The sequence below is a fragment of the Cibotium barometz genome, chromosome 61 (assembly GCF_041138505.1).
Source record: "Cibotium barometz isolate CiBa-2024 chromosome 61, ASM4113850v1, whole genome shotgun sequence".
Classification (NCBI taxonomy): domain Eukaryota; kingdom Viridiplantae; phylum Streptophyta; class Polypodiopsida; order Cyatheales; family Cibotiaceae; genus Cibotium; species Cibotium barometz.
Window position 1 is genome coordinate 2318282 of NC_141106.1, and position 20350 is coordinate 2338631.

At 42.3% G+C, this 20350-nt stretch overlaps 1 protein-coding gene across 1 annotated transcript; it reads left to right on the forward strand.

Moving 5' to 3' along the window:
- Window positions 1-18044: 18044 nt before the first annotated feature.
- Window positions 18045-19321, forward strand: LOC147604457 (uncharacterized). Its single transcript, XM_086794831.1, has 2 exons — window positions 18045-18359; window positions 18436-19321. The coding sequence occupies exons 1-2, from the start codon at window positions 18113-18115 to the stop codon at window positions 19062-19064; spliced, it is 876 nt and encodes a 291-aa protein (XP_086650957.1). The 5' UTR covers window positions 18045-18112; the 3' UTR covers window positions 19065-19321.
- Window positions 19322-20350: the final 1029 nt, after the last annotated feature.

Genomic DNA, 20350 nt, shown 5'->3' on the forward strand with positions numbered 1-20350 from the left:
TTATGAGGAGACATTCAGCCCCATTGCCAAGATGGAAACTATGAGAGCTGTTATTGCAGCGGTTACATCAAAAGGATGGATTTTATAGCAAATGAACGTTAAGAATGCATTCTTGCATGGTGATTTGCAAAAGAAGAAGTGTATATGGATCAACCACTAGGTTATGAAGATGTGGGTGACCCCGATTTTGTATGCAAGCTACGTAAAGCTTTATATGGCTTGAAATAGGCACCTAGAGCATGGTATAGAGCGTGGTATGATAAGATAGCATAATATCTTATCACCATTGGCTTTCATGTGAATGCTGATCATTCACTCTATGCGCAAAAGAGTGATAAGGGTATTGTGGTCATCACAATCTATGTGGATGACTTGATTGTTGGGGGGGTGATAGTGGAGAGAGGAAGTTAAGAGTGTGAAATGCCTCCTCAACTAGAAATTTGACATGAAGGATTTGAATGAGCTGAGGTACTTCCTTGGCATTGAGGTCATTAGAATAGCCAAGGACGTATGGTTGTCACAGAGGCAGTATGAATTGGACATGTTGTCCAAATATGGTATGGCAGATTGTAAGCCAATTTCTATGCCATCAGATTCAAATGGCAAGTTGAGTGCAATTACAGGTGAGATTTTGGAGAACCCCACTATGTACAGGAAGATAGTGGATAGCTTGATTTTTATGATGATCACCAGGCTAGATTTAAACTATACAGTTGGATTGTAGAGTCAATTTATGTAGGTTCCTCGAAAGCCACATTTGGATGGTGTGAGGCACACATTGCGCTATGTGAAGTCTACAATAGAATATCGTCTCTTTGATGAGGCTGGTACAGAGTTACAGGTGTTTGGATACACCGATGCAGATTGGGCTGGTAGTATTGTAGATAGGAGATCTACCAGTGGATTTATGTTCTCCTTTAGTAGTGGTGTTGTGACATTGAGCAAGAAGAAGCAGCCAAAAGTTACCGTGTCGAGTACAAAGGCAGAGTATAGGGGTGCTGCAATGGCAACATGCGAGGTAGCTTGGTTGCGCAAGCTTTGGGGTTGTAGGTTGATAGATAGGTTGTCATCTATTATGACAACCTCAGCAGTATACAATTGGCAAGGAACCTAATTTTTCATGCACGGACCAAACATATAGAGGTCCACTATTACTTCATTAGAGAGAGGGTCTTAGCAACAGGAGACAGTGATCCCATGTATGTTAGCACAGAGGAGTAGGTCACTAACATTTTCACAAAAGCCCTCAAAGCAGAGAAGCTTTGCAGATTTCAGACTATGCTTGGAGTCCTAGAGATGGAGTTGAGCTTAAGGGGGAGTGTTGAGATGTCAAGCTCAACACGAGCTTATGATATGCCTGGGTGATCGTTTCTGCCACTTACATCATTGGCGTGTTTGGTAGGATGCTGACATGATAGATCTTTGCTAGTGATTCTACACCTGGACTACACTAGCTACTAGTCCACCATTAAGTTATGGCATACTTATCTTGCCAGCTCACTTAGAGTGTTCACATTATGGACTTCATGTACATAGTACTTTAGTACTTATGTTGTATTTCCCTTATCTTTTGTTAGAACCGTTTTGTTGTGAAGAAGAAGAATAATAATAATTTTAAGCCTCTCATCTTGTGTGTTCTCTTCTAGGGTTTGTGTGAGTGTGTGTGTGCTTTTAAGAGCTTAAGCTTTCTTCCTCCCTGCATCATTTTGTAGCTCAACCCAACAAAGTGTAAGATAGCAAGGGCTAGGGTAGTGCTCTTGGGACATGAGGTGAGTGAGAATGACATAGTCCCATACCCTTCAAAGGTAGAGAGTTTATTGCAAATGGAAAGCCCTAGGATAACTAATGAGCTTGTTCAAAAGCTCAGGTATCTATGTAGATCTTTCTGTATGCTTGGCTGAGTATGTTTACCCTATGCAAAAAGCTAGTCTTAGCAAGATCAATTTAAGTGGAGACAAGCAGAAGAGGGTGCTTTTGAGATTCTAAAGGATAAGCTATCGACCCTGCCAATAATGATTCCCCAGATTGGATCCAACCCTTCTATCTGAGTCTCAGTATTGGGAAACATGTAGTGGGAGTAGTGTTGATGCAGAAAGGAACCAAGAAATCATATATGAGACCTGTTTTTTATGTCAGCAGGACAAATGGTGAGATTGAAAAGGCTTGGCATGAGATGGAGCTATTAGTTTGGACACTTGTATATGCCACAAAAAGATTGAAGCCTTATCTAATTTATAGACCTTTTATTGTTCTCACCTCCTGTAAATTAATTCTTCTACCTCATGCGATGAAGTATCCTGAGACAACCCAAAGGTATAGAAGTGGATCATGACATTGTAGGAGTTTGACATGAGCTTTATTAAGGAAGATAGTGTGAGGGCTCATATGGCAAACATGCTAACCTATAAAGAGGTATAGGTGAAGCCCAAACCCATTAAGGATATTGAAAAGCATGTGGTTCCTGATCACAAGTTACATGAAGAATTTCAAGATATAGATGGGATTTTGTTCTTTGATGGGGATTTTAAAAGGAATCTTGGTAAAGGGAGTGCTAAGCAAACAAGGTCAAGAGCTATGGTTTGGCAGCCATGAAATACAACTTAAAAGCAACAATGAGGCTGAGTATTGTAGCCTCAATTTCGGTCTTGAAGAGTGTAGATAAAGGAAGGTGAAAAGACTAGTTATAAAGGGTGATTCTTTGCTTGTTATAAGGCAGGTACAAGAAGGTACATGGAAAGTAAATAAAGATGAGATGGAAACCTAGCTCTTTAAGGTGAGGAAGCTCCTTAATTGTTTCCCAGCCTTTCATATCTGGCATGTATCTAGGAGGGGACAACATGAGACAACATGAGTTAGCAGAGCAGGATTTCTCCAAGGATTTACACGCTATAAATAATAGTCCAAAGAGCGTTGTATCAGGGAAGAGAATACCTTTATGAGGAAGAGTAGGTCCTTCTAACACGTTTTGCAAGAAGAGGATTGGATGCTTCAAAAACAAGGGCAATTGTCAGAAGAGCTATGAGATATGTATTGATTAGTGACATATTGTATCATAAGGGAGCAGATGGTGTTTTGAGAAGGGTTTTATGTGTCAAGATGAAATTCAAGATTTCCTGAAGAAATCTTGTCTGAAGAAGGATGTGGAGGCCACTATGGGGTTGAAATTACAAAAATAAAGGTATTAACATCAAAGCTTATGTGGCCAAGTATGAACAAAGACATCCAACATTGGTGTAGGAGTTTTCATGAATGTCAAGATTTTTAGAAGAAGGTGCTAGTTCCTGAAACCATGTATCACATTATGAGGTATGGGGCCTTTGAGAAATGGGGGATAGATGTTATAGGGCCTCTTCTAGGAACTAGAAGTAGAAAATATTATATCATCACACTACACACACTACATGACTTGACAAGGTGGCCAGAAGCTAGGGCAACCAACAACGCAAGAGCAAGTTTGCAAGTTTGTCTATGAGATGATTTGTTGTTTCTCTGGAGTTGGTTAGTGACCACAGGAGGGAGTTTAGAGCTGATGTAGTCAAGAATATGACCAAGAAGTTGGGTATTATGCATAGGTTTACCACACGATACCACCCCCAGTGTGTAATGGGTTGGTTGAAAGCTTTAATGGGGTTTTGCAGAAACTATTGTTCAAACTAGTAGAAGACCACCCCAATGATTGGGGCATGTACTTGGACAGAGTTGTATGGGCTTTCAAAGGTGTCTAAGAAGAATGCAACATGATTTACTCCATATCATTTGGTGTATGGAGAAGAATGTATTTTTCCAATGAATGTAATGCTTCCTTTACTTGATTTTTTGCTGCAACATAACATGACCTAGGTGTTGAGATGTCAAGCTCAACATGAGATGACACTCACAGCATGACCATTTGACATTTATATCGCTTGTGGGTTTGGTAACTGGCATCGACATATCTTCGCCACACAGAGATTCTACAGTTGGACTACACGGACTAATCCACATCTACGCACTTCTCTTAGCGTGTTCACATTATGGACCGCTTGTATGTACTCTATTATGTGTGTTAGTCACTTTATCTTCTTTGTAGATCTCTTTTGTTGTGTGAAGAAGAAGAAGAAGAATTTTTAGCCTCTCACCTTGTGTGTTCTCTTCTAGGGTTTGTGTGAGTGTGTGTGTGCTTTGCAAGAGCTTAATATCTCTCCTCCCCTGCATCTTTTAATGGTATCAGAGCCTGGTACATGCTAAGGGCTAAGCGGCAAGCAAGATAAGCACATGAAGCAATACAAGGGTAAGAGCTTCATCTACTCTTTCCCCTTTGTGCTGGCTACTACACCCTTGTCGAGAGCTCTTCGAGAGGCACTGACAAATGAACTTCGATTGAGGAGCTTTCTTCATGGGAGCAAAGCTACAAGGCAACTATACTGTCCGTTGGACTGCATTTTTTATGTAGAAAATGATTTTGGGCGTGTCTGGACCTCCATTTTTTAGTTCGGAGGCGTTTGCGGCATTATGGGTAAGTTTCAATTCTCTACAAAACTCTATTTTTTGGGACTGCAGGAAGGGCGATTGGTTGTGTAGACATTATGAGTACTGCAAAGTTGCCATTGGGTGTATGTATGCAAAGTAAGGTCATTGGTTGTGTGTACTGCAAAGAGGTCTTAAAGTTGCCATTGGGTGTATGTATGCAAAGTAAGGTCATTGGTTGTGACAATTTGGGTGCAGTATGAATACAACAGTTTGTGCAAGTCAAGCGTGCAAGTCAAGAGAGAGTGTTGTTTTTTGGTAAATTTGTGTTGCAGACGATGTCGAATGATAGAATAAACCAGATTTTTGCAGAGAAGCTTGACAAGAACAACTTCCATGCTTGGAGGTTTACATTGACCAATTTCCTGATGGGAAAAGGTTACTATGGGACTACATTGGTGTCACTATTGGTTTTCATATGGCAGATGCAGATCACTCTTTGTATGTGCGCAAGAGTGATAAGGGTATTGTGACTATCACCATATATGTAGATGATCTTATTGTTGGGGGTGACAACTTGGATGAGATTGAGCATGTTAAAAGTCTTCTCAAAAGGAAGTTTGATATGAAGGATTTGGGAGATCTGCGCTACTTTTTGGGAATTGAGGTCATTTGCCCACTTAAGGGTATTTGGCTGTCTCACAGAGACAGTATGTATTGGTGGACATGTTGTCCAAGTATGGGATGGCTGATTATAAAACAATCTCGGTGCCATTAGATCAAAATGGCAAGCTTAGTGCAGATGCAGGTTATGTGTTGGAGGATCCCACTGGGGAGTTTGATCTATGTCACGATCAACAAGCCAGATTTGAGCTACACTGTTGTCTTAGAGAGCCAATTTATATAGGTTCCACACAAACCACATCTTGACAGTGTGCGACGCACTTGAGGGCCACTATTGATTATGCATTGTTTTATGTAGCAGGTGTATCATTGGAGCTATATGGGTACACAGATGTAGATTGGGCAGGTAGCATCTCAGACAGGAGATCTACCAGTGGATTTATGTTTTCATTAGGGAGTGTTGCTATGACATGGAGCAGCAAGAAGCAGCCCACAGTTGCCTTGTTGAGCACAGAGGCATAGTACAGAGAGGAGATGCGGTGGCAACGTGTGAAGTAGCTTGGTTACGCAAGCTACTTGTGCTGATTTGGAGTTGCATGTGGAGAGAAAGGTTGTCATATATTGTGACAATCTTAGCAGTATACAGTTGGCCGAGAACCTAGTTTTTCATGTGGGGACAAAACACATTGAGGTACATTACCACTTGATCATGAAGAGAGTCTTGGCAGGCAACATCGACTTGATCATGAAGAGAGTCTTGGCAGGCAACATCGACTTGGCCTACGTCAGCACACAAGATCAGGTCGTTGACATCTTCATGAAGGCCTTGGGAGCTAAGAATCTCTGCAGATTTTGAGATATGCTTGGAGTTCATGAGCTGGAGTTGAGCTTGAGGGGGAGAGTTGAGATGTCAAGCTCAACATGAGCTGACACTCACGAGGCGCTTGCATGACCGTTCAACATTTATATCACTAGCAGGTTTGGTAGCTGGCACCGACATATCTTTACCAGAGATTCTACAGCTGGACTACACCAACTAGTCCACATCTACCCACTTCTCTTAGAGTGTTCACATTATGGACTGCTTGTATATACTCTATTATGTGTGTTAGTCACTTTATCTTCTTTGTAGACCTCTTTTGTTGTGTGAAGAAGAAGAAGAATTTTCAGCTTCTCACCTTGTGTGTTCTCTTCTAGGGTTTGTGTGAGTGTGTGTGTGTTTGCAAGAGCTCAAGTTCTCTCCTCCCCTGCATCTTTTCACAAGGAGGAACAAGAAAGAGAGAGATTGACCAGTTTATATTCTTTACTATTGGACAAAGAGAAAGCCAATAGATGGTATGAAAAGATTAGTCAAAATAGGATTGAGACATTTGATGATAAGTTGGAAAGCAAGGATCTGAAAGAAGGAAAAATTGGTTTTCTGAGGTGCAATAATTCTCTTGATACTACATTTTAGACTAAATTCAGAGTCAGATGGGAGGGATCTTTTATTGTACATGAAGTTTTTCGTAATGGAACTTATTAGTTATATAAGACCTAGAAAGAGTTAATGACCTGAGGTTGAGGCCATATCATATCCGAATCATGTGAAGCTGGAAACACACTGTGAAAGTGTTTCACTAAGAGGTTGGGGAAATATGTGAGAGGGGTCTAGAGAATAAATCAAATATGATGTATGGGAACATACAATATATATGTGAAGGTGAGTAGTGAATCCTAGGTGGCAAAGATAGCGTGGCGACCAAAGTTAATAAGAGCAGGTGCAAAAAAATGAAAATAGAAGGTGTATGGGAGGACAAGGGAACCATGCAACATAACAATCCAGAAGGTGGCAAGGCAGATGGGCCTAAGAATGGGAATTGTGAAAATTTTCATAGAGACAATGAAAAGATCACAAAAGATAGAAGAAAGAGACTGAAGAGAGTGAGGTGACTATATAGAGAGAAGCCAGAGAGTGAGATGACTATAGAGAAGAAGCTACTTGTTGCAGACAAAAGGTCTTACATATTTGGAGGGTTATAGAGTGAGGTTCAACCGAGCGAGAGTGGAACTAGATGAGTCAGAGCAGAGAAAGCGCCACGGACCAAAGAATCAGATTGGAGGTGGTTTCTCTATGATTTCTGTGTGGAGACTCTATTAGAGGCATGACATTCAAATTTTGTTCAATTTTAGCTACTCTCAGTTAACTAAGTGGTGATTTATGTGTGTTTTAGAGAGACTTGCAATTTGTGGTAGTAGATTCATAGTAGTTTGAATAGTCGGAGAGGTTTACCTATGAAGGATCCCCAATATTTTTAGTGTTATCTCTTGTTATGTTTGAACCCATGTCTCAGGGGTATTGAGACAAAGTCTGTCTTTGTTTTTGTGAAGAAAGCTAAGATTTCAAAGCTTGAATTTGTGTTGAGATTGATGAGAATTTGTGATATGGAATGTTATGTTGATCAAATTTGGGTTGAATTGGATATGAGGGGTGTGATTTGTTTTATCGATGCCTTGAGAGGGAGGTATTTATAGTCCATGAAGCCATGGGTTAGGGCTTGGGTTGAGCTCCTAACCATGGTTGGGGATGTTAATCCCATTTTGGATTAACAAGTATGCTCCTCCAATTGAGGACATTAATAAGTGTCATGAAACGGCACTATAAAAGTTGTACATTATGAGATATTGGCCACCCAAGGCCTAGTTAAGTGGGCGCCCAAGTGTGAATAAGGGCCAAATGTATATAAGACATTTTCTTATAAATGAAAAGACACAATCCCCCTTTGTGCTATTGAGAGCTCTTCTTTGTATCTTGAGAGAGATTGAGAGAGAACATTCTAGCATTTGTGCCTATTCTATGCTTGTATGATTCATGCTTGTGTGGGATAGTGAGAGAGAGTGATTTCCTTATGCGACGGTGTGAGAGACTCTATGGTGACAGTAGTGTGGAGGTGGAGCTTGGAGCTTTGGAGCTTAACAAGTGAGCTTGGAGGCCTCAAGGGACTCAAGTTCGAAATATTGGTAAGTGCCCTACGCGTGAACTATTTTTTGACACTTCACGCCATGAACTATTCTCTGCAATCTCACGGCCTCAGAAACAGATCGATAGAATGTGATCAAAACTTAATTGGGACATCAAAGTAGCTTATAAAATCATACATACATGCACTTAAGATCTAGAAAGATCATTGGAGATGATCTTACACCTGACGATAGTGCATCAAATCATCCAGTATCTTCCTATAAAAAAAGTGTGGGTTCAGGTCACTTAGTAAGCACTGACTTGAGTGTCTTAAGGAACCTGACCACCGTTGAAACTAGTAGTGAAGAGTCCATGGAAGAAGGGCTGAGGTACTCTAGGTTTGGGGAAGAGGAGAAACCACCCTTCCCAACCAGATCCGATGGTATCATTGATATTGCACAGGGAATTTTTGGTTTCCAAAACTAGTCATCACAAGTGATGAAGAAGCATAATCTATGGGCATTGGTCTATCAACTCGCGCTAGACTTGGTTGAAGGCAAGAAGTGCCCATCTAGACATCAAATTCAAGGCTGTCAAACACCAGCACCCCCCAAATGAGCGGGACATGGAAAGTGCGGCCAAGATCGGTAAAGTATTCTTCCCCACCTCAAAAAAAGTAGAGTTAGATCTGAAAAGGATCGAGATGGAGTGACAGCTCGAGAGTTGAGCTTAAGGAAACAAGAGCTCGATACTCAAAGAGCGAGAGCTAAACAAAAGGAGATGGGAGGTTCAAACCTAATCCAATCACAGGGTAAGGAGTCCGAGATAGTCATGGGAAGAAGTGAGGGAGAAAATCCAAACTTAGAACCCATAAATGAAGAGCCTAGAACTAAGGAAGGGTTTGTAACCCCCTAGAAGAAGAGGATAATCTTGCAAGAGTAGTGGGCGGGTGAAGTGGAGGGACCGTTTGTGTACCAAAAAAGACATTGAGCAGATGATCAATCATCCTACATTCCTACAGGAAATGGAGCTTTTAATTCTACAAAGGCGTGCAGAGGCAGCTAATGATGAGCCACTCCTCCAAGGTGCAGTGGATGGTAGGACCATCCCATAGACCAAAGATACCTAGAAGAGCCAACACAGGAAGAGGACGCGGTCTAGGTAGGGGGGGAGTAATTCCTCACAGACCAAGGGTGGATCCAGCCATTGAACTTAATGCAGCCATCACAAGGACGGATCTGTTGAATATGGCTATAGACATGGGTTGAGGAATGGTCAAGGAACTAGGAACTACTCTAGAATCCCGACCCTCCTAGATGAAGCCACACATCATTTCCAAACTTGTCCAAAAGTTCTCTGGGGATGGAGATCCTATCCAACATGTAGATATTTTTGAATCCACATGCAAAACCTGTGGGCCTGTCTCAGTGATGTGATAATGATTCATGCTTTCTCACTGACCCTGGAAGGGAAAGTGTATCACAATGGTTCCGAACCCTCAAACCAGAGGATAAGGTTAACTTCACACGACTCAAGAATGTGTTTATGCACCCAGCTTTGCCAGAAGTGGTGACAGATGGAGCCTTGTGGCACAGCTGCACAATATCAAACAAAAGGAAATGGAGTCAATGAGAGACTATGTGTCTCGACTTAAGTATTTCAATTCAAGGTGCAAACTACGGGAGAGGTTAACCGATGATCAATTATTGCCTTGCTTCCAGAGAGGGGTTAGAGACCACAAGATGCATGATTATCTGGTACTAGCCCGACCAGCCACTCTAGATGCATGTTGCAAAATGGCCATTGAATATGAAGATAATATGGTAAAATTATCGCAACCGGAAGATGTCAGAATATCTTCAGCAACAATGACTTTGCGTGTTTTGAGTCACCAAGAGATTGGAACTCGGAGCAAGCAAGTTGGAAACATGATTGTAGAGACGAGCTCAGTACAATACTAAAGAAATTGAAGGTAAAGGAGGGAAGAGAAACATCTGGGCATGGGAATAACCATCTTTACCCCCACAAGGAGTTGGTGTGGTGCTCTATGTGCAGATTGAATCATAGTACTACCACCGAATGTCCACAATTAAGAGCAAGGCCATTACTCTATTGTGCACACTATGTAAAATTAGGGAATCATGACACTTTAATGTGTAGATATCCAAGGCTCCAAACTATTGCATAGTTACCAGCACACCTAGAGCTCCATTGGGCCAGCACCACCTAGACAAATCACTGCAACTGCAGGATAACCCAACTCTTCCTATTTACCCAGGGGGATGTTCCAGGTATAAGACACTTCACCTCTACCACCACTTGTTCTACCACCACAACCACCATAGGCTAAAATCAACCAAGTATTGATTGAAGATCCATTTGAAGATATTGATATGGTGCGTGAAGTAGAACTTAGCGGAGAGTACTATGAAGAAGCTGCAGAGGTCACACTAGAATTTTATGTCCTACAGAATAACATGCCAGTACTTGTGTTTCAAACCATGGTACAATGGAAGAAGGGAAAGGACATGAACTCAAACATGAGGAGAGCACTGCTATAATGTTTTGGCTACAGAGGGCCACATCAAATCGTTGAGTGCCCAAACAAGAATGTGGTTCATACGCACCAACCCCAACAAGTGACTGCTTCCCCCAATGACATGCCAGTACTTACTTGTACTAAATGTGGTATTGATAATTTGATCAAGGATTTTCCATATCACGCAAGTGGTTTGGATTCCACTTCTAATCAGGCCACCATCCAAACCATTAGTGTGCAACGTGGAAATATCACACCACTCAATGCCCTAACACAGGCCCAAGCCCAATTGGGAGACAAGGGGAAGAACCGAGCAGATGTGACTATTTCCAAAACTGGCCGTAGGAGAAGAGTGAAAAAAGTGGGTAAGGGTGACATAAGGGTCACAATCCAAGATGGATCTGAAGAAGATTTGAACGACACTAGATCCACTCATTGAGAGAAGGGGATCAAGGGATCAACCACAAAGAGCTGGACCTAGAGGAGCAAAGAGAGTGACCGTCAACTCCTAAAGGAGTCAGTGAGTACCCCAATGCTGATGATGAGGAGATAAGAAAGCTCGAAGACGCTAGGGCCTTAGTAGAAGAATGTCAATGGCTTCATGAAGCCAATAACCGAGTCAGGGATACAATGTATCCATGAAACGAGCCAACAAGGGAAAAGGAATTAGACGTACCTACTCCAATTCCAGAAGAAAAAGAAGAGGGATCTCAAGCAAACACAATGTCTAGAATGTTTGAGGAAAATGTGCTGGGTGAGTCCAAATGCTATAATCCTGATTTATCATGGCGGGTACCAGCAGGCACTGGCTATCCTGGATGGTGGGGTGGGGGTTAGCATCATCAAAAAATGTTGCTGGGGGAACTAGGGAAAACTTGATCTAAAAAGGGTAGATCTAAGTCATTAAAATGGATGATGGAGCATCTTCGAGGCCCATTGGACTTCTGGAGAATGTGAAACTCAAACTCTTTACATTTCGCTACCATCATACATGTGTGGTTATGGACTTACTGCGCCAACCTGACTCATATGACATAATATTGGGGAGAACCTTCATGAGGGAATCCAAAATTGGTGCATGATTGGGCGTAGATCACGTGTATGTGTGTAGGGATTCACAAATTTTAAACACGGATGCCTAGTGGCTGAGATACCTTGAGGCCACTAAGGTACACGATGAGTTTTCCAAGGATTGGGGTGAGGAATTGAGTAAGATATCACTAGAAGGAAAACACAAGGAGACAGTCACCCTTCAAAAGCTAGAAACACCTAAGCTTACAAAAGATGGGCGTTAAAAACAGAATAAAGCTTTGGCAGAAGCCAAACATGAGGCTAGAAAATTCATGGCTAAAACAAAAAGTGAGAATGAGGATAAACCAGAATTGCTCTCAGTACCAGACCACTTCAAAAACTACACTGTTGAGATGAACGAAATGGCCGAGCTTGTAACCCTCGAGGCCTCCAAGTTCTCTACAACTCCTTGAGAAGCAATTCCACAGTGCCTCCTATGAGCATTGTCCCACCGTCGCACTGCACTAGGTGTACTTGTCCCTCCTCTCACCTCACTTCACTCATACACACTCACTAGCATGGATTAGAGAGAGAGATATTAGAAAGAGGATTAGCAAGAGCAAGACTCTATTGCACAATGGGAGAGTCCTTTGTATTATGAGAGATATTCACTTAAATACATGGCCATAAGTGTTCACACTCACTTAAATTGTGGCTGGCCCAACACTTCAAGCTCATAAGAGGCCTAATGCTATTACAGTGACTACTCTCATAATATATCCATGAAGTACATCACTTGGGACTTCATCCTAACTTACTACCCACACGCTCTTGAAGTGGAAATTGCCATAAGTATCCATACGACCATTATGGGCACCCTTCCAAGTTGTAGATTTAGACACAATTGCTTCATATCTTGGATATATGACCTTTTGGTGTATCTACCTGTAAGATAATGGTAGTAGCTCTTGTTGACCCTCAGAATGGGTTAACATTTTCCTTTTCGTGAGATCACGTTGAAGACCTTTGTGTGGGGAGAATTGACAAGCTTTGTTAATGGCTTTTGATGGGGTGAGTGACGTCGTTCAATGGTCCTTGTTCCTCCGGAAGGAATGAGAAAGGCTAGTTAGTAAATTAAAAGGTTAGAGATTAGCAAAAATTCCTAATGGGGTGGGGGTGGTGGGGGTTTGTTGAGTGATTGCATTTTTATAATTTTGTGAGCATTTTTAATTTTTTTTGCTCATTTTATTTTTGGCAATCATAAGCAGAGTTATAGTTTATTTGTGTTAGTTGGAAAACTAAGAGATATTAATAATGGGGGAGAAGAGATAGTTTATTTGTGTTAGTTGGGAAACTAAGAGATATTAATAATGGGGGAGAAGAGAAGGAAGGATCCGAAGGAACGTAGATAAAATCATCACAACTAGATTGTGATTCTCAATTCTTCATTTGATTCATTGAAGAGACATTCATCATTTGAAGAAATTGGCCTTCAATGATGTCCCTTTTTGTGGAAGGATTCTTGTCAAATGTTGTTGAGTAGGAATTGTTCTTGCATGCTTCGTCCCATGTGCTTCTTTATGCTTTTATGTATATTTAAGTGCTCTATGAAGCAAAGATAAATGAAGTACATTAAATGAGTCAAATGGAATCTTATTGAGTTGTTGCTTGTTGAGGCAAGAAAGAATTATGGTGACTTGTGAGGCTAATTTAGTTATCTTTACTAAGGATTAGAGGTCAATGTGTTGTGAAGGCTCAAGCTTTTATTTGGAGAGGTTTGCAATTTGAAGGAACATTCCAGGCGATGGGTTGTACCATTGACTAGGCTTTTGCCCACCATGGCCCCCCCCATCCAGAGATGTACCTGGAAAGTTGTCGATGATGAGGCTCTCGTGCAAATTTCCTCCAGTGCATGAGTATGGATATGTACTCATGGAGCAGCTTCTACATTAACTTAGCCAAAAGAATAGTAAGCCATAAGCTTAACAAAAATGTATTGGCTATTGAAGATCGTTGGGAGTTTCTTGTGTATTTTACCATTTTTTGGTAGGCCATTTGTGGGACTCCTTTATGTTTTTATTTTTTTTCTTTAAAAGACACACCTTGTGAGAAATAGGTTCTTGTGGCTACTCTCCTTTTTGAGAGAATAGGTTCTTATGTCTATCGTGTAGCTTCTACACTCATGCTTCTTATGTCTATCGTGTAGCTTCTTATGTCTATCGTGTAGCTTCTACACTCATGCTTCTCATCTAGAGAGGGGTGAAAAGAGCATTCTGAGTTTGTCTTCGATGCGCTCAAAAGTCTCGGTTGTTGACGTGGGTATTTATTCTTGAATTTGTGTCTCAAGTGTTGTCGAGGACGTAGGTACAACTTTTGGTTGGTTTCCATTGGTGTTGATCAAACACACAAGCTCTTGTGTAGGTGTTATAGGCACGAGAGGGGTTGAGTGGCTTGCTTAGTGTTACTTGGGCCTCCATTCTTGTCAAACTTTAGGTGAAGCTATTTGGGGTTGAAGGAGTTGGTGAAGCAATCCTCCCTTTGTTTGATCTTGGCAACCATATGATGGGATTTCCATCATAATATCCTTGTTGTTGAAGCACGTTCATAGGCACCCATCTTTGATGAACATTAGGAGTTAATGGTTGATGATGTTAAGGCTTCCTCACCTTGGGTCACTTCGTAATGCGCTTGGGAATCCAAGAGTTGATATTACCTTGGTCGTACCCTTGTGCTTGCAGTAATATTTTTGGTACCCACACTTTTTGAGTGGCTAGAGTTCTTTGAGGAACTCGCATCGGCATTTGTGAATGATGTTGTGGTGTACTTTTATTCTTCCTTGGCCTTTGAGTTTTGTGTTGAGAAAGAGGCTTTGATGATCAAGGTACCCAAATTGGATTGGAACCTTCATAATAACCTTGGGCTACAAGTAGTTGCTTTTCCACCCACATATTGATACCATTAAGATACCTTGATTTTGGGTGGCTGTCATGGTGGAATTTTCTTTTTGGATCAAGTGTAAGGTTTGGGGCCCTCCTTCACATTGGTTGGTTCTAAGGTTGCAGGTTTGAGACTCATGGGTGTTGTTGACTATGAGGCTTGGGTTTGGGGAGTTACTTTCGATGATAAGTCTTTTGAGCATGTAGCCCTCTCTTTTGGGGAGGTTGGTCGATGAAGATGTGTTGGCTTCGGGGCTTTTCCTTTGAGATTCTTTTTAGAGATAGATTGTTCAGTTGGGGGACTTCTTTAGAAATAGCTGTTGATTACGATGTTTTGGCATTGGACTTTGTTGGTGAGGGTGGAGTTAAAGGGTTAGATGCTTTGTCAGAGTTGGTCATTGACACAGATGGTAGGTCTTTGTGTAGAGGGGTTTTTGAGGAAGAGGTTTGTAGCTTTTTGCATTCAACATTATAGAAATCCATTAGGGTTGTATCCTCGTCCTTGCAGTATGGTATTATCAACTTTGTATCGTTGACCATCATGATGATTCTATCGCTAGAACCAATATAGTACAAAACAACAACAAGGAATCAAACAAAGATCGAGAAAACCTTGAAAATTTTCAAACAAAAGAAAATCATTGTAAAGGAGAAGCAACATAGAAATTCATATTACGAATAAAGAATTTGTAAGATGAGATCGCGCGACAGGTGGGGATCAAAGATCTAGTGAAGAATGGCACATGGATGCATTAGAGTCCCCTCCCCTAAAGTAGTATATCAATTTAATCCCATTGGTGACAACATACCACTAGAGTTTAATAACCTCACTTAATACATAGATGTGCAATCCACTTCTTAATTTTGAAGTCTTTAGTGTAATGTTGGTGGAGGAGGAGATGCATTTTAAAGCCAGAGATGGTAGTGACATTGTATTCTCCATAAATGTAAAGAAAGGAAAGGGGAAGGGCTTTGGTACTTGAAAAGAAGAAGAAATAAAATGCAAAGTATTTCTACTTTGATAAACTTGGTCATATGATCATGTAAATTAAAGGAAATAGATGAGAAGAATGACACTTTGAAGGCCTTGAAAAAGGAGTCTGAGAATTATGTTGAAGCCAAATTGGAGCTATTTGTGGAATTAAAGAAATCTATGCAAAGACAACATTCCTCTCAGCACCTTTGATAGATCATTTGATAATGAAGCATCTTGATATATGGTGTTGGTATAGCTCCCTCAAGCATATGGGGGATTCCATCCTAAGAACAATGCTACAAATGACTAGCCATGGGAATAGATAGCAATGGTGATACTGAGAAATTGTTTGATGTCTTTTATAATTATGATATTAAGAAGTTATGTGATGTCCTTTATATACTAGCACACCAAGAGGAATGTGATGTCTATTGCTAGCTCGTGCAGCCCGGTCAGCTAATGAAGAGCAGTCCCCTCCAGCTAATCGGGCGGCAACAGCTGAAGAGCACCACTTGGGCGCATGCCTCTGAAGAGCAGTAGGTCGGGCACGGCAGCTAATGAAGAGCGCACGCCTCAGCTGGGTCACGCGAAGGGTGGAGAGTCTTGCCCTCCAGGGAGCTAATGAAGAGCACTCTTGGCGAAGGGTGGAGTGCAGGTGAAAATGTAACCTTATTTATGAGCTTAGGAAGCAAGGTTCGGAGTGTGGAGAGGAAGGCGAAGAGTGGAGTGCAGGCACACGCCTCAGCTGGGTGACGCGAAGGGTGGAGGGTCTTGCCCGTTTTGACGCCAGGGAGTAGCTAAAGAGCGCTCTTGCTCGGGCTTGCGAAGGGTGGAGCGCAGGAAGAGCACTCGCGACCAGCTCGGGCTTGCGAAGGGTGAAGCGTAGGCGAACTTTCGGCAGCAGCTAATCAGTGGAGGGTGGAGCGCAGTAATGTCAGTGCTGTGAGCCTTCATGACAGCGGCGATTCCACTGGGTCGAATCTTCTTCGTCGCCGGCGCTAGGCATGCCTTCATAGCCGCTCTGCCAGGCCTGTGATTACTCAACGGTGATCTGGGATCAACGGCGTTTACTCCCCAAACAATCTCCAACGTGGATCCCTCTTGGCCATGCTCGTGGCAAATAGAGCTGAGGCTACTCCACCTACCGTGCTAGAGCGCAACCTTAATTGCCAATCATTTGTTTTGCTAGCTTCAATGCCACATCACCACCCAACACCAACAATTGTTGCTAGGTATTGTAGTCGAAGCAAGATGGCAAGCTACTTGATGGAATTAACAACAAAGGGAAGCTCCTTGACAGAATTAGCAATGAAGGCAATCTGAGCAGTGTGCGCTACTTAGCCACCTATGATTTTTGTAGGTCCATATTTTCCTTAGGATAAGATCCTTAAGGTCTTTTTACACCGAAACTTCCCTAACGCCTTGCTCACATGTTGCCATATATATATATGTGTGTGTGTGTATATATATATATATATATATAGAGAGAGAGAGAGAGAGAGAGAGAAGCAATTCTTTGTAATCTTCTCGATTTTGAGTAATGCGATCAACTTTTTGGTGCTACTTGATTATGTACTTTGACACTCCTGGCCACCTTGTCTCTATATAGACGTTGAAATTGGACAAATGTCAACTACATGAAGATGATCCTTGCATCACATGCAACAAAGATCTAGCTCCATTTTTGGAGATTATACATGAGGGAAGTGAGTTTAGGATAACTAAAGGGTGGGGGCATTATTATTATTGACTTGGCTGGAAATTTAAAAGTACACTACTCACACATAGCTTAGGATAACTAAATTGTGGGAGGGATTTGAATTATTATTATTTATTTATTAGCTTGGCTGAAAATTTGAAAGTCACTACTCACACACACTAGATGCCATCGCTTGTTGGCAATTGCTCGGTAGTGGAGTGGTTAGGTGGGGAGAATTTTCAATTATACCCCTATTGAAAACCACGTTTAAGGCGATAGCCTAGTAGATAAGAGTTTGGACTTTCTACGGGAGGTCCTGGGTTCAAATCCTCTTGGGGACATCTTATTCTAAGGGTCTGTTCGTGTGCAGGTGGGCACATAGGCAGCCCTTAAGCCGTTATTGTTTGATCATCATGGCACTTGCTTCCACCCTTCCTCTTCCGTAATCCTCCTCTTCGGCGATCTTGCGGGGACGACAACCATGTGCAATGCTTGCCCTTCAAGCTCACGCTCTGGATCGGGGATGATGATTGCCATCAACATCAAAGATCGCGACTCAACTTGCGATGCCCAGTTCTACCAAAGCTGTGCAAGGTGTTTATTCCAATTGACCGAGCGACTAACTGGTGGGGTTCGTCCCATGGCTTGTCAATGGCCTACACAATGGCAGGAGGGTGGTACCAACTTGTGATACTCAGCTGCTGCGTGTGGGGTGTGTGTGTGTGTTGCCGGGTAAAATTCCCATCTGCGATTAGGAATGGAATAGGGTGTCGTTATACCCAAAAGGGGGGGTATAAAGGAACGCATGTGCCTAGCGTTACGACACATTTCTGCTAGTGGAAGGATTAAATTATCCGTATGCCGATGCCTCGTGCGCTTTACGTTTCTTTCTTGGATAGAAGAGAGCGTGATCTCCAGTGAAGGGTTGCCTTCATCTGGGATGGATCTGATTTTACGTGCGATCGACCGTATGGTGGAGAATGTAACGATGCCGCCTGCGCCTCCGGTGGACCGGACATTACCGCCGTACATACCGCCGGACAAGCTAGAGGAGCTGATCAAGCAAGCCAAAGAACAGTATAAGATGGACAAATCTAGCGATTTCAACGTGGCGGTGGTGGGGGCGCAGGGCGCTGGCAAGTCCGCCCTCATCAATGGCCTGCGGAATATGGAAGACTCCCAAGAAGGTGAGGCTAGCCCCGCCTAGCCAGGCGTTGGCAAATCTGCAGGCCCTAATTAGGGGCTCTTTTGGTTGTTTTGCAGGTGCAGCGCCCGTTGGAGTGAGCAGCAGCGGAATAAACGCCTACCGAGGCGCCCTTGTAGACGGGCTGGTGTTCTGGGAGTTGGCGGGCGCTGGCATAGGCCACCCCGCCCTCACCTACTTCACCGACAAGAAGCTCTACGCCTTCGACCTCATCCTCATTGTCAGCGACCGCTTCCGACGTGTCGACTTTGATGTCGCCAGGTCAGCCCTTCGTTTCAGCAGGCCCTTTGTCTTGGTGAGAACCAAAGCTGACCTGGCCGTGAAGCGCATCATGGAGCGCGAGAAGCCGCCGCAGGAGCATCACGTCCAGCAAGCCATGAACATGCTCCGGAATGACGTGCAGGCGAGCTTGCGCGAGGGGCTGCGGTTGACTGGGCTGGCGGACAAGTGGACGCTCTTCGTGGTGTCGAGCAGGGAGTACATGAACCCGCGTGTATATGTCGCAGAGCAGCACCAGGAGCTGGCGGATGAGATGGACGAGGCGGGCGGCCACAAGATGGACGAGGACAGCCTTGTCCACCATCTAACCAATCTCATCCGCATCCGCACCCGCCGAAGCCGAAGGTACGCCGCCCGCGCCGCCGGCCCCCCTGGCGTTACAACCCCAATCCCACCCTCACAGCGCTAGCAAAAGTTGAAAAGACACGGTCAAAATCAAAAGCTATGTTCAAAATCACCACAACATATTGTTAGTTTCCAAGCAACTTCAATTTTACTCTCATTCATAAGTTCAATTTTACTCTCGTTCATAAGTTCAATTTTACTCTCATTCATGCTTTTGAATGATGGAATTCCTTTCAACAAGTAGAACATTAAAGACTTCACCACTTTATGTAATTATTTATTGAAGTCTTTTGTGCTTTTCCAACTCTCTCACTCACACTCTCTCTCTCTCTCTCTCTCTCTCTCTCACACACACAAAGGAATACACACCACGTGTGTGGGCGCCCAGATACACAGAAGATTAATGCACACACCCACACATACATGTATGTATGTGCACGATTGTGCACGTGCACACACATGCATGCATGCACACCCACATGTGTGTGTGCAAGTTTGTGCATGTGCACACATTTAGATAGACACATTTAGAATATTTGGGGGAAGGGGAGATAAGACATGGATTGGAGAATTTCTTACCAAAATGATGCTAAAAAATGTTTTTTCTATAATACTTCTAAAATATGAAGCCAAGCCTATCAAGAGTCCTCCTCTTTATATGATAAAGGACAATTGTCTACATTTATTGTACATCATTTTGTTCATTTTGTGACATTAAGCCACATTTGTAGACCATACCATCATGGTGTCTATCCTTACCACCAACAAAACTTTGTTCACTTTGTCTTTATGAATTACAACACCATTACCCATAAACAAGATCATTTAGTATAGTGTCACTTGAGATTTAGAGTATATTAGTATTTCCTATATTGATAATAATACTTAGCAACATGTGGGCTTCATAAGTTAACTATATGCATAATACAAGACTTATATTGGTTAATGTCTTTCACCTAGGAATATGTAAGGTAGCACGCGTCAACCCATGGTATTTTCATTTCACAAATTTGCCTACATGAGCGCTTATTTAATTGAAAAGAAAGAGTTCAACGTAAGGTATCTAACGTAGGTAAATTAGCACATCAATACTATTATTTAATTGAAAAGTTAAAAAAATGATGAGTTTTATTTAAGAAGTACATTTACTACCTCTAAATTACACAAGGGATGTACCTGACAAGAAGAAACTTTAGTTAAAAGAGAAAACAACTATATAAAGTATGCCAAGAGCATCAAATGCTATATAACTTTAAGTCATTAAACAACTAGCTTTTTGGGACATAGTGAAAAGAAGCAGCAAAGATGGTATCTTGAGATTTGAAAGAGAAGCCCAGGGAAGGAAAAAAG

What these genes read in the sequence shown, in the direction of transcription:
- LOC147604457 (XM_086794831.1), top strand. Translation starts at nt 18,113, where the DNA reads ATGGATCTGATTTTACGTGCGATCGACCGTATGGTGGAGAATGTAACG. An exon ending in TATGGAAGACTCCCAAGAAG is followed by an intron (nt 18,360 to 18,435) that starts GTGAGGCTAGCC and finishes GTTGTTTTGCAG; the next exon opens with GTGCAGCGCCCGTTGGAGTG.